The 13,462-nt window shown below is 42.2% G+C and overlaps 1 protein-coding gene across 2 annotated transcripts in view; it reads left to right on the forward strand.

Annotated features, from left to right (window-relative positions):
- The first annotated feature begins 2,314 nt into the window (after nt 1–2,314).
- The window catches only part of LOC122932307 (mitochondrial ornithine transporter 1-like), a 38,797-nt gene continuing 27,649 nt past the window's right edge, over nt 2,315–13,462 (forward strand). The window contains exons 1-3 of one of the 2 annotated variants that reach the window (XM_044286650.1): nt 2,315–2,381; nt 8,399–8,478; nt 11,466–11,542. In XM_044286650.1, the coding sequence (XP_044142585.1) occupies nt 11,488–11,542 (55 nt within the window). In that variant the 5' untranslated portion in view covers nt 2,315–2,381; nt 8,399–8,478; nt 11,466–11,487. Of the gene's footprint in view, nt 2,382–7,976; nt 8,479–11,465; nt 11,543–13,462 lie in introns of those variants that run through there. The other variant, XM_044286651.1, reaches the window with a different exon arrangement.

Raw genomic sequence — 13,462 nt, forward strand, 5'->3', positions numbered from 1 at the left:
CGGGGGTACGGTATTCTGTACAGTATTGTAGCGACATATCAGTCATTATAAGACGGTGGTACGGTATTCTGTACAGTATTGTAGCGACCTATCAGTCATTATAAGATGGGGTACGGTATTCTGTACAGTATTGTAGCGACCTATCAGTCATTATAAGACGGGGTACGGTATTCTGTACAGTATTCTAGCGACCTATCAGTCATTATAAGACGGGGGTACGGTATTCTGTACAGTATTGTAGTGACCTATCAGTCATTATAAGACGGGGTACGGTATTCTTTACAGTATTGTAGCGACCTATCAGTCATTATAAAACATAGGTACGGTATTCTGTACAGTATTGTAGAGACCTATCAGTCATTATGAGACAGGGGTACGGTATTCTGTACAGTATTGTAGCGACCTGTCAGTCATTATAAGACAGGGTACGGTATTCTGTACAGTATTGTAGCGACCTGTCAGTCATTATAAGACATAGGTACGGTATTCTGTACAGTATTGTAGCGACCTGTCAGTCATTATAAGACGGGGTACGGTATTCTGTACAGTATTGTAGCGACCTGTCAGTCATTATAAGACGGGGTACGGTATTCTGTACAGTATTGTAGCGACCTGTCAGTCATTATAAGACAGGGGTACGGTATTCTGTACAGTATTGTAGCGACCTGTCAGTCATTATAAGACGGGGTACGGTATTCTGTACAGTATTGTAGCGACCTGTCAGTCATTATAAGACGGGGTACGGTATTCTGTACAGTATTGTAGCGACCTGTCAGTCATTATAAGACGGGGTACGGTATTCTGTACAGTGTTGTAGCGACCTGTCAGTCATTATAAGACATAGGTACGGTATTCTGTACAGTATTGTAGCGACCTGTCAGTCATAAGACGGGGGTACGGTATTCTGTACAGTATTGTAGCGACCTGTCAGTCATTATAAGACGGGGTACGGTATTCTGTACAGTATTGTAGCGACCTATCAGTCATTATAAGACGGGGTATGGTATTCTGTACAGTATTGTAGCGACCTATCAGTCATTATAAGACGGGGTACGGTATTCTGTACAGTATTGTAGCGACCTGTCAGTCATTATAAGACGGGGTACGGTATTCTGTACAGTATTGTAGCGACCTGTCAGTCATTATAAGACGGGGTACGGTATTCTGTACAGTATTGTAGCGACCTGTCAGTCATTATAAGACGGGGTACGGTATTCTGTACAGTATTGTAGCGACCTGTCAGTCATTATAAGACAGGGTACGGTATTCTGTACAGTATTGTAGCGACCTGTCAGTCATTATAAGACAGGTACGGTATTCTGTACAGTATTGTAGCGACCTGTCAGTCATTATAAGACGGGGTACGGTATTCTGTACAGTATTGTAGCGACCTGTCAGTCATTATAAGACGGGGGTACGGTATTCTGTACAGTATTGTAGCGACCTGTCAGTCATTATAAGACGGGGTACGGTATTCTGTACAGTGTTGTAGCGACCTGTCAGTCATTATAAGACATAGGTACGGTATTCTGTACAGTATTGTAGCGACCTGTCAGTCATTATAAGACGGGGGTACGGTATTCTGTACAGTATTGTAGCGACCTGTCAGTCATTATAAGACGGGGTACGGTATTCTGTACAGTATTGTAGCGACCTATCAGTCATTATAAGACGGGGTATGGTATTCTGTACAGTATTGTAGCGACCTATCAGTCATTATAAGACGGGGTACGGTATTCTGTACTGTATTGTAGAGACCTATCAGTCATTATAAGACGGGGTACGGTATTCTGTACAGTATTGTAGCGACCTGTCAGTCATTATAAGACGGGGTACGGTATTCTGTACAGTATTGTAGCGACCTGTCAGTCATTATAAGACGGGGTACGGTATTCTGTACAGTATTGTAGCGACCTGTCAGTCATTATAAGACGGGGTACGGTATTCTGTACAGTATTGTAGCGACCTGTCAGTCATTATAAGACGGGGTACGGTATTCTGTACAGTATTGTAGCGACCTGTCAGTCATTATAAGACGGGGTACGGTATTCTGTACAGTATTGTGGTGACTGATCAGATAGTACACAGCAGGATGTTTCCCTCTAATACTGCCTGCTCTGGGGATATATATGTATAAGATGCTGCTGTATCGGTCCTGGTGTACAGTGGCCCCATCTGCTGTGCCTACAGGCCTCTCGGTGACATTACAGATAACATTGCCCCCTGATGTCACACTGAGCCCCCGTGCACACACAGCCGCCGCTCTATGTGCTGCTATAGGGTGATCCGGTGTGGGCGGGGATGGGTGACGGGATGGGTGACAGTTCTCCTTCCCGGTGTAACGTAATACTTCACACCGGCAGCAGGGCCGCAGCTCGCAGGTAAGTGGCCGCAGCTCGCAGGTAAGTGGCCGCAGCTCGCTGCTGTGTTCGGGCTCCGGCTCTGCTGGATGCAGTGTGGCCGCCGATGACCCCTCATCGCCTCCTCCGCGCGCGGACTCCTGCAGCTGTCCTCTCACCGTCCTCTGCACACAACCAGAGCTGCATGCCCAGGCTGGACGGGTGACAGGTGCCCTCCCGTGTTCCAGTGCCCGCCCGCCCTTGTACACAGGCGTGTGGCTGATGTAACTCTGGCAGGGCCTCCTCCCGGCTCACATGTGCGCAGCCCAGTCCCCATTCTGTCACTGCCAGCTCTTACCTGTAAGACCAGGGTGCCCTCTGCCAGACTGGCAGCCATATGGTGTGTCCTCTGCCAGACTGGCAGCCATATGGTGTGCCCTCTGCCAGACTGGCAGCCATATGGTGTGTCCTCTGCCAGACTGGCAGCCATATGGTGTGTCCTCTGCTGTTCTCACACCTATACTGTAACACTGCCTGATGTGTACAGTAGTATTCAGCCTGGTATATACAGTGTATTCAGCCTGGTATATACAGTGTATTCAGCCTTCTATATACAGTGTATTCAGCCTGGTATATACAGTGTATTCAGCCTTCTATATACAGTAGTATTCAGCCTGGTATATACAGTAGTATTTAGCCTGGTATATACAGTGTATTCAGCCTTCTATATACAGTAGTATTCAGCCTGGTATATACAGTGTATTCAGCCTGGTATATACAGTGTATTCAGCCTTCTATATACAGTGTATTCAGCCTGGTATATACAGTGTATTCAGCCTTCTATATACAGTAGTATTCAGCCTGGTATATACAGTAGTATTTAGCCTGGTATATACAGTGTATTCAGCCTTCTATATACAGTAGTATTCAGCCTGGTATATACAGTGTATTCAGCCTGGTATATACAGTGTATTCAGCCTTCTATATACAGTAGTATTCAGCCTGGTATATACAGTGTATTCAGCCTGGTATATACAGTGTATTCAGCCTTCTATATACAGTGTATTCAGCCTGGTATATACAGTGTATTCAGCCTTCTATATACAGTAGTATTCAGCCTGGTATATACAGTAGTATTTAGCCTGGTATATACAGTGTATTCAGCCTTCTATATACAGTAGTATTCAGCCTGGTATATACAGTGTATTCAGCCTGGTATATACAGTGTATTCAGCCTTCTATATACAGTAGTATTCAGCCTGGTATATACAGTGTATTCAGCCTTCTATATACAGTAGTATTCAGCCTGGTATATACAGTAGTATTCAGCCTGGTGTATATACAGTGTATTCAGCCTGGTATATACAGTGTATTCAGCCTTCTATATACAGTAGTATTCAGCCTGGTGTATATACAGTAGTATTCAGCCTTCTATATACAGTAGTATTCAGCCTGGTATATACAGTGTATTCAGCCTTCTGTATACAGTAGTATTCAGCCTGGTATATACAGTGTATTCAGCCTGGTATATACAGTGTATTCAGCCTTCTATATACAGTAGTATTCAGCCTTCTATATACAGTAGTATTCAGCCTGGTGTATATACAGTGTATTCAGCCTGGTATATACAGTGTATTCAGCCTTCTATATACAGTAGTATTCAGCCTGGTGTATATACAGTAGTATTCAGCCTTCTATATACAGTAGTATTCAGCCTGGTATATACAGTAGTATTTAGCCTGGTATATACAGTGTATTCAGCCTTCTATATACAGTAGTATTCAGCCTGGTATATACAGTGTATTCAGCCTGGTATATACAGTGTATTCAGCCTTCTATATACAGTAGTATTCAGCCTGGTATATACAGTGTATTCAGCCTTCTATATACAGTAGTATTCAGCCTGGTATATACAGTAGTATTCAGCCTGGTGTATATACAGTGTATTCAGCCTGGTATATACAGTGTATTCAGCCTTCTATATACAGTAGTATTCAGCCTGGTGTATATACAGTAGTATTCAGCCTTCTATATACAGTAGTATTCAGCCTGGTATATACAGTGTATTCAGCCTTCTGTATACAGTAGTATTCAGCCTGGTATATACAGTGTATTCAGCCTGGTATATACAGTGTATTCAGCCTTCTATATACAGTAGTATTCAGCCTTCTATATACAGTAGTATTCAGCCTGGTGTATATACAGTGTATTCAGCCTGGTATATACAGTGTATTCAGCCTTCTATATACAGTAGTATTCAGCCTGGTGTATATACAGTAGTATTCAGCCTTCTATATACAGTAGTATTCAGCCTGGTATATACAGTGTATTCAGCCTTCTATATACAGTAGTATTCAGCCTGGTATATACAGTGTATTCAGCCTGGTATATACAGTGTATTCAGCCTTCTATATACAGTAGTATTCAGCCTTCTATATACAGTAGTATTCAGCCTGGTGTATATACAGTGTATTCAGCCTGGTATATACAGTGTATTCAGCCTTCTATATACAGTAGTATTCAGCCTGGTGTATATACAGTAGTATTCAGCCTTCTATATACAGTAGTATTCAGCCTGGTATATACAGTGTATTCAGCCTTCTATATACAGTAGTATTCAGCCTGGTATATACAGTAGTATTTAGCCTGGTATATACAGTGTATTCAGCCTGGTATATGCAGTGTATTCAGCCTTCTATATACAGTAGTATTCAGCCTGGTATATACAGTGTATTCAGCCTTCTATATACAGTAGTATTCAGCCTTCTATATACAGTGTATTCAGCCTTCTATATACAGTAGTATTCAGCCTTCTATATACAGTAGTATTCAGCCTGGTGTATATACAGTGTATTCAGCCTGGTATATACAGTGTATTCAGTCTGGTATATACAGTGTATTCAGCCTTCTATATACAGTAGTATTCAGCCTGGTGTATATACAGTGTATTCAGCCTTCTATATACAGTAGTATTCAGCCTGGTATATACAGTGTATTCAGCCTTCTATATACAGTGTATTCAGCCTTCTATATACAGTAGTATTCAGCCTGGTATATACAGTGTATTCAGCCTTCTATATACAGTAGTATTCAGCCTGGTATATACAGTGTATTCAGCCTTCTATATATAGTGTATTCAGCCTGGTATATACAGTGTATTCAGCCTTCTATATGCAGTAGTATTCAGCCTGGTATATACAGTGTATTCAGCCTTCTATATACAGTAGTATTCAGCCTGGTATATACAGTAGTATTCAGCCTGGTATATACAGTGTATTCAGCCTTCTATATACAGTAGTATTCAGCCTGGTATATACAGTGTATTCAGCCTTCTATATACAGTAGTATTCAGCCTGGTATATACAGTAGTATTCAGCCTGGTATATACAGTGTATTCAGCCTGGTATATACAGTGTATTCAGCCTGGTATATACAGTGTATTCAGCCTTCTATATACAGTAGTATTCAGCCTGGTATATACAGTGTATTCAGCCTTCTATATATAGTGTATTCAGCCTGGTATATACAGTGTATTCAGCCTTCTATATGCAGTAGTATTCAGCCTGGTATATACTGTGTATTCAGCCTTCTATATACAGTAGTATTCAGCCTGGTATATACAGTGTATTCAGCCTGGTATATACAGTGTATTCAGCCTTCTATATACAGTAGTATTCAGCCTGGTATATACAGTGTATTCAGCCTTCTATACAGTAGTATTCAGCCTGGTATATACAGTAGTATTCAGCCTGGTATATACAGTGTATTCAGCCTTCTATATACAGTAGTATTCAGCCTGGTATATACAGTGTATTCAGCCTGGTATATACAGTGTATTCAGCCTGGTATATACAGTGTATTCAGCCTGGTATATACAGTGTATTCAGCCTGGTATATACAGTGTATTCAGCCTTCTATATACAGTAGTATTCAGCCTGGTATATACAGTGTATTCAGCCTTCTATATACAGTAGTTTTCAGCCTGGTATATACAGTGTATTCAGCCTGGTATATACAGTGTATTCAGCCTTCTATATACAGTAGTATTCAGCCTGGTATATACAGTGTATTTAGCCTGTTATATACAGTGTATTCAGCCTGGTATATGCAGTGTATTCAGCCTTCTATATACAGTAGTATTCAGCCTGGTATATACAGTGTATTCAGCCTTCTATATACAGTAGTATTCAGCCTGGTATATACAGTGTATTCAGCCTTCTATATACAGTAGTATTCAGCCTGGTATATACAGTAGTATTCAGCCTGGTATATACAGTGTATTCAGCCTGGTATATACAGTGTATTCAGCCTGGTATATACAGTGTATTCAGCCTTCTATATACAGTAGTATTCAGCCTGGTATATACAGTGTATTCAGCCTGGTATATACAGTGTATTCAGCCTGGTATATACAGTGTATTCAGCCTTCTATATACAGTAGTATTCAGCCTGGTATATACAGTGTATTCAGCCTTCTATATACAGTAGTATTCAGCCTGGTATATACAGTGTATTCAGCCTGGTATATACAGTGTATTCAGCCTGGTATATACAGTGTATTCAGCCTGGTATATACAGTGTATTCAGCCTTCTATATACAGTAGTATTCAGCCTGGTATATACAGTGTATTCAGCCTGGTATATACAGTGTATTCAGCCTGGTATATACAGTGTATTCAGCCTTCTATATACAGTAGTATTCAGCCTGGTATATACAGTGTATTCAGCCTTCTATATACAGTAGTATTCAGCCTGGTATATACAGTGTATTCAGCCTGGTATAAACAGTGTATTCAGCCTTCTATATACAGTAGTATTCAGCCTGGTGTATATACAGTAGTATTCAGCCTTCTATATACAGTGTATTCAGCCTGGTATATACAGTGTATTCAGCCTTCTATATACAGTAGTATTCAGCCTGGTATATACAGTGTATTCAGCCTGGTATATACAGTGTATTCAGCCTGGTATATACAGTGTATTCAGCCTTCTATATACAGTAGTATTCAGCCTGGTATATACAGTGTATTCAGCCTTCTATATACAGTAGTATTCAGCCTGGTATATACAGTGTATTCAGCCTGGTATATACAGTGTATTCAGCCTTCTATATACAGTAGTATTCAGCCTGGTATATACAGTGTATTCAGCCTGGTATAAACAGTGTATTCAGCCTTCTATATACAGTAGTATTCAGCCTGGTGTATATACAGTACTATTCAGCCTGGTATATATAGTAATGTTCAGATTCCTGGAGACTGATAGTTTGTATATATATATATATATTTTTTTTTTACATTTGGCATTTGAGAAGCAAAAATTAATGGGGTAATAGGGGGTATAAAAGATGCAAATGCCTACATTCTTTTGCCAGTAGTAGAGCCCTCTGCCTGCACCATATCCTGCTGATAATGTTTTATGAAGGTGGAATTGGAGGACCATGTTGCCACCAAGCAGATCTGGTGAAGGGACGCCTGCGCTAGCTCCGCCCATAAAGTTGCCATTGATCTGGTTGATTGCGTCTTGACGTTAAAGGGGTTGTCCGGGTTCAGAGCTGAACCCAGACATACCCTTATTTTCACCCAGGCAGCCCCCCTAAGGCTAGCATTGGAGCATCTCATGCTCCGATATGCTCCTTTGCCCTGTGCTAAATCGCGCAGGGCAAGGGCTCTTAACACACTGCCGGGCGGAAACAGTACAGCTAGGGCAGCGCTAAATCCCGCCCATCAGTGTCGGTGAAAGCCGGTACGTCACCGTACCTCCAAAAAATTCCTTTGCCCTGCGCGATTAAGCGCAGGGCAAAGAAGAGCATCGGAGCATGAACTGTTCCGATGCTCATGTCAGGGGGGCTGCCGGGGTGAAAATGGATGCATGTCCGGGTTCAGCTCTGAACCGGGACAACCTCTTTAAGGGGACACTGAACTTCCTTCAGTGAATAGCATCTTTCTACCGTACTGCGTATCCACCTGGCCAGAGTGGCCTTTTTCGCTGTTACCCTTATTTGGACCGTGATGTATGAACAGATTCTCCACTGATCTAAACCGTTTCGTCCTCTCTAGATAACACAAGGCAGTCCTCCTTACATCTAACAGATGAAGTGATAACTGTTCTTCTCCAACAGGATCTGGACATAGCACAGGTAAGGTGACTTTTTGATTTATTTTATTGCTGAAAGCCACCTTAGGGAGGAATCCAGGCATCGTTTTAAGAACCAGACAGTGACCCACTGGGTCCCGGATAGACAGAGCTTAGAGCTCACTTTTTCTTCTGGTCGATGTTATGACCACAAGAAAGAATGTCTTTAAGGTCCTCAAGTGCAGAGATGCTTGCTGTAAAGGCTCAAATGGCGAGTTGGAGAGCACTGACAAAACAAGAAAAGGTCCCAGGAAGGAAGCAGAGGATGAACCACTGGATTAGCGAGCTTTAGGGCTCTGAAGAATGATTTTACCAGGCATTTATTGGAGAATAATCCCTGAAGATGAGCGTTCATGGCTGTAAACTGTAATTTCAGTGTTGAGTTTGAGGCTTTTATTGAGACCTCCTTGCAAGACCTGAAGAACGGTGGCTATAGCTTTAGGATCCTGAGATTGCCTGGTACACCATGACTTGAAGATCTTCCAGACTATATTATAGGTTTTAATAGCTGCATGTCTTCTGGAGGCCAGAATCGTGCTGACAAATTCAGAGGTGAGGCCTAACTTTAAGCTTACCGTTCTGCCTCCAGGCTGTTAGATGGAGCATCTTCAGACTGGGATGAAGGATTCCTCTCCTGGATAGAAGATCGGGTCCCAGTGGGAGCTTCCAGAAGATCCCTCTTGACATCAATAATGCCAGAGAAAACCAAGCTCTGTGTGGCCAGAATAGGAGTATTGCTGATGCTTCTGTCTTTTCTTCCTACCTCTGTTGTGTCTCTAGGTAGAACCATTGCTGAGAGATCTGCATTTTTAGTACTATACAAATGAGCTTTCACTGGTCGCTGTGTAGACCTAGTCTAAGGCCTCTTTCACACGGGGGGTGAGTTTTCCATGCGGGTGCAATGCGTGAGGTGAACGCATTTCACCCGCACTGAATCCGGACCCATTCATTTCTATTAGGCTGTGCACATGAGCAGTGATTTTCACGCATCACTTGTGCGTTGCGTGAAAATCGCAGCATGCTCTATATTGTGCGTTTTTTACGCAATGCAGGCCCCATAGAAGTGAATCGGGCTGCGTGAAAATCGCAAGCATCCGCAAGCACTTACTAGGTGACGATTGGGATGGGGACCCGATCTATATAATAGCATTCTTAATACAGAATGCTTAGTAAAATAATGATGGAGGGGGTTAAAATAAAATAAAATATTAAACTCACCTCATCCACTTGTTCCCGCTGCCCGGCTCGTCTTCTTTCTTCTTCTTTGATGACCTGGGAGGAAAAGGACCTTTAGTGATGTCACTGCGCTAATCACATGGTCCATCACCATGGTGATGGACCATGTGATGTGCGCAGTGACGTCACCAAAGGTCCTTTTCCTCCCAGGTCATCAAAGAAGAAGAAAGAAGAGAAGCCGGGCAGCGGGAACAAGTGGATGAGGTGAGTTTAATATTTTATTTTAACCCCCTCCATCCCTATTTTACTATGCATTCTGTATTAAGAATGCTATTATTTTCCCTTATAACCATGTTATAAGGGAAAATAATAAAATCTACACAACACCTAACCCAAACTTATGCGCGGAAAAATCACGCATTTTCCCGTTACGCACCCGCATCCTATCCGGCCCTCACACTCGACGCCCATGTGAAAGAGGCCTAAGGCTAACTTAATGTGCAGAAAATCTGCATGAAATGCAATACTGTTTGTATTACTTTGCTGCAGATTTTGGGGTCATTTATCAAAGATCGCCTTTTTACGCAAGTTTTTGATCGCCCCTACACTGCTGGAGTGCCTAATTTATGACAAGCCGTAGGGCCCCCATTCTAGTGAACTGCTGGGTCCCCCCGGGGTCAGACTGCCTCTGATCAGACACTTTAATGGTACGGTCAGGTTTACCGATGCAGGTTTGGAAGCTAAAACTAGGAGTGAATTCAAAAAAGAGAAGTCGTATCTGTCCTTTATACTTTCTTAGTTTTTATGATCCACTCCTGATTTTGGTTTCCAAAACTGCAGAATCCTGAGGCTGTACCTATGTGACAACGCATTTAAAGGGAACCCGTCACCATGAAAATGCAAAATAATCCGCAGGCAGAGCAGGAGGCGCTGAGCAGATTCATATATAGTTTTATGGGAAAAGATTTAGTAAAACTTGTATTTCATTCATTTATTTAAATTCCTGCTAATTCTGGGCTTTGAAGTCCAGGAGGCGGTCCTATCAGTGATTGACAGCTATCTCTGACGTCAAGAAGGCAGTCCTATCAATGATTGACAGCTATCTCTGACATCAAGAAGGCGGTCCGATCAATGATTGACAGCTATCTCTGACATCAAGAAGGCGGTCCGATCAATGATTGACAGCTATCTCTGATGTCAAGGAGGTGGTCCTATCAATGATTGACAGCTATCTCTGACATCAAGGAGGCGGTCCTATCATTGATTGACAGCTATCTCTGACGTCAAGGAGGCGGTCCTATCAGTGATTGGCAGCTATCTCTACACAGTCATAGACTGCATAACGTTACATTTATCCATATTGAACCTCATTTGCCAAGTTGATGCCCAATCACTCAGAGTGTTCAAGTCAGCTTGTAGTTTATGGACATCTTCCATAGTGCTATTAATCCCATCCTCAATATCATTAATAAATACGGTAAATAATAGAGGACCCGTCACTGAACCTTGGGGTACACCACTTATAACCCGGGACCATTCTGAATAGGAAGCATTGACCACAACTCTCTGGACACGGTCCTTCACCAGTTTTCAATCCAATTACAGACTATACTTTCCAAGCCTTACTGGTTTATAATTACTCGGGGAAGACCTAGAGGGCTTTATGAATATGGGCCCCACATTTGCCTTGCGCCAGTCGCTTGGCACTGTACCAGTCTCTAGAGAATCTGTAAAAATAGAGATTAAGATTACCTGCCTCTGGTGTCATCATGTTACTAGTATAGGTCCTTGAACATTATTTTATTTTGTTTTTAGGTAAAATTAGGTCAACCATAACATGGTGTCCAATCAAGTCATCCAAGCTGCCATAGATCTTACTGCGGGAGCTGCAGGTAAGTCGTCATAATTCAAGGTCATGGACCATACAGTCACTTCAGTTTTATAGGATTTACTTGTAGGCCTTTTGTCCTGAAATGGGTTGAGTTTATTACCATTTAGTTGACTAAAAATGAAGAAATCCACAATTTTATGTCACATTTTATGCTAATATAGTATTATCACACCAGTGGAGCCGCTTCTAAAGAGAAGGTAACAAGCATTTACTATCGTCGCTGAGGATACGGTATATTAGGCACCTCTGCTTTGTGATTTCTGTCCTAAACCATGAAGTGCACGTACCGTAATGGACACCAGTGGCAACCATTGACTTTAACCCCTTGACGACATCTGCCATACATGTAGTGCAGATGTTGTCTGTTTAAAGATGGAGCTTGCTCCAGAGTGGAGCGGGCGCCATAGCGGCCAGGTCCCTGCTGTTTCTCACAGCAGACATTTAGGGCTAATGTCTGCGATCGGCCATAATGCCTATAGCAGACATTTAACCTGTCAGATGCCATTTAGTCCCTGTAGCAGGTTTGGTACCTGTGAGGGATCCGAGGGTGCCATAGCTATGTTCCAATGCAGACCCTGCCTATGTCAGGGCTCCATAGGAACGTAACAAATTCCTGCTAATTCATTGGGGTCTATGAGATAAGTGCGCATGTTCAAGTTCCCTAGGAGAACTTTTAAAAAGTAAAATATAAAAATTCAAATCACTACCTTTCCCCATAATAAAAGTAAGCAATAAAAATTTCCACATGATCAGCATAGCTGCGTTCCAACACATTTGTACTATTAAAATATAAAAATATTTATCCCATACGGCGAATGACGCAATGGAATTTTTTTTAAAATGGCTTATTCACCATTGTTTCCTTGCTTCTCCTTCCCAAAAAAATTCTATAAAAAGTCATATAGACCCCAAAATGGAAAGTACAGATCGCTTTTCAAAAAATGATCCTTTGTATAGCGTCGTGTACAAAAAATAAAATTGTTATGGGGTCAGAATATGGAAATGAAAATAAAAAAAATATATTTTTTTTTACATAAATTAATTTTTTTAAGTTTTATTTTTTTTGTTTTGTTTATGATAATACAAACGGATCCGTTTTGACTTACACTGAAAGTCAATGGGAGGCGGATCCGTTTTCAATTGCACCATATTGTGTCAGTGAAAACGGATCCGTCCCCATTGACTTACATTGTAAGTCAGGACGAATCCGTTTGGCTCAGTTTTGTCAGACGGACATCAAAACGCTGCAAGCAGCGTTTTGGTGTGCGCCTCCAGAGCGGAATGGAGGCTGAATGGAGGCAAACTGATGCATTCTGAGCGGATCCTTATCCATCCAGAATGCAGTGGGGCTAAAATGATCAGTTTTGGGCCGCTTGTGAGAGCCCTGAAACGGATCTCACAAGCGGACCCAGAAACGCCAGTGTGAAAGTAGCCTAAGGTGAAGCAGAGGTAAACAGCATTATAAATCAGTATAAAAATGCTGTGCGTTTCTGCATGTCCAGAACGTAGGGTCAAACTCACGAAGCCTGTTTCCCGCAATGGACTCATGTGAAACAGCCCTTACAGAAAGAGAGCTGCAGCAGAAAGGACAAACTGAGCTGTGACATGGAGAGAGCTGCAGAGAAAAGTACTGTACATGCTTCCTGTGAAAAGACACCCCCCTGAGCTGTGATAGTTTATGTATAGTTTTTCTTGCGTTTTTAGGCTACAGTCACACGAATGTGGTGTTTTGCGGATCCTCAAAAAACGAACACGGCCCATGTGCGTTCCGCAATTTGTAGACCGCACATGCCGCGGCTGTCATAGATTAGGACATGTTCTATTTTTTTTTGCGGGGCCGCGGCACAGAGCAACGGATGCGGACAGCCCCATAGAAATGAATGGGTACGCACCTGTTCAGCAAAATTGCGGAACGGATGCA

The sequence above is a fragment of the Bufo gargarizans genome, chromosome 3 (assembly GCF_014858855.1).
Source record: "Bufo gargarizans isolate SCDJY-AF-19 chromosome 3, ASM1485885v1, whole genome shotgun sequence".
Taxonomy (NCBI): Eukaryota; Metazoa; Chordata; class Amphibia; order Anura; family Bufonidae; genus Bufo; species Bufo gargarizans.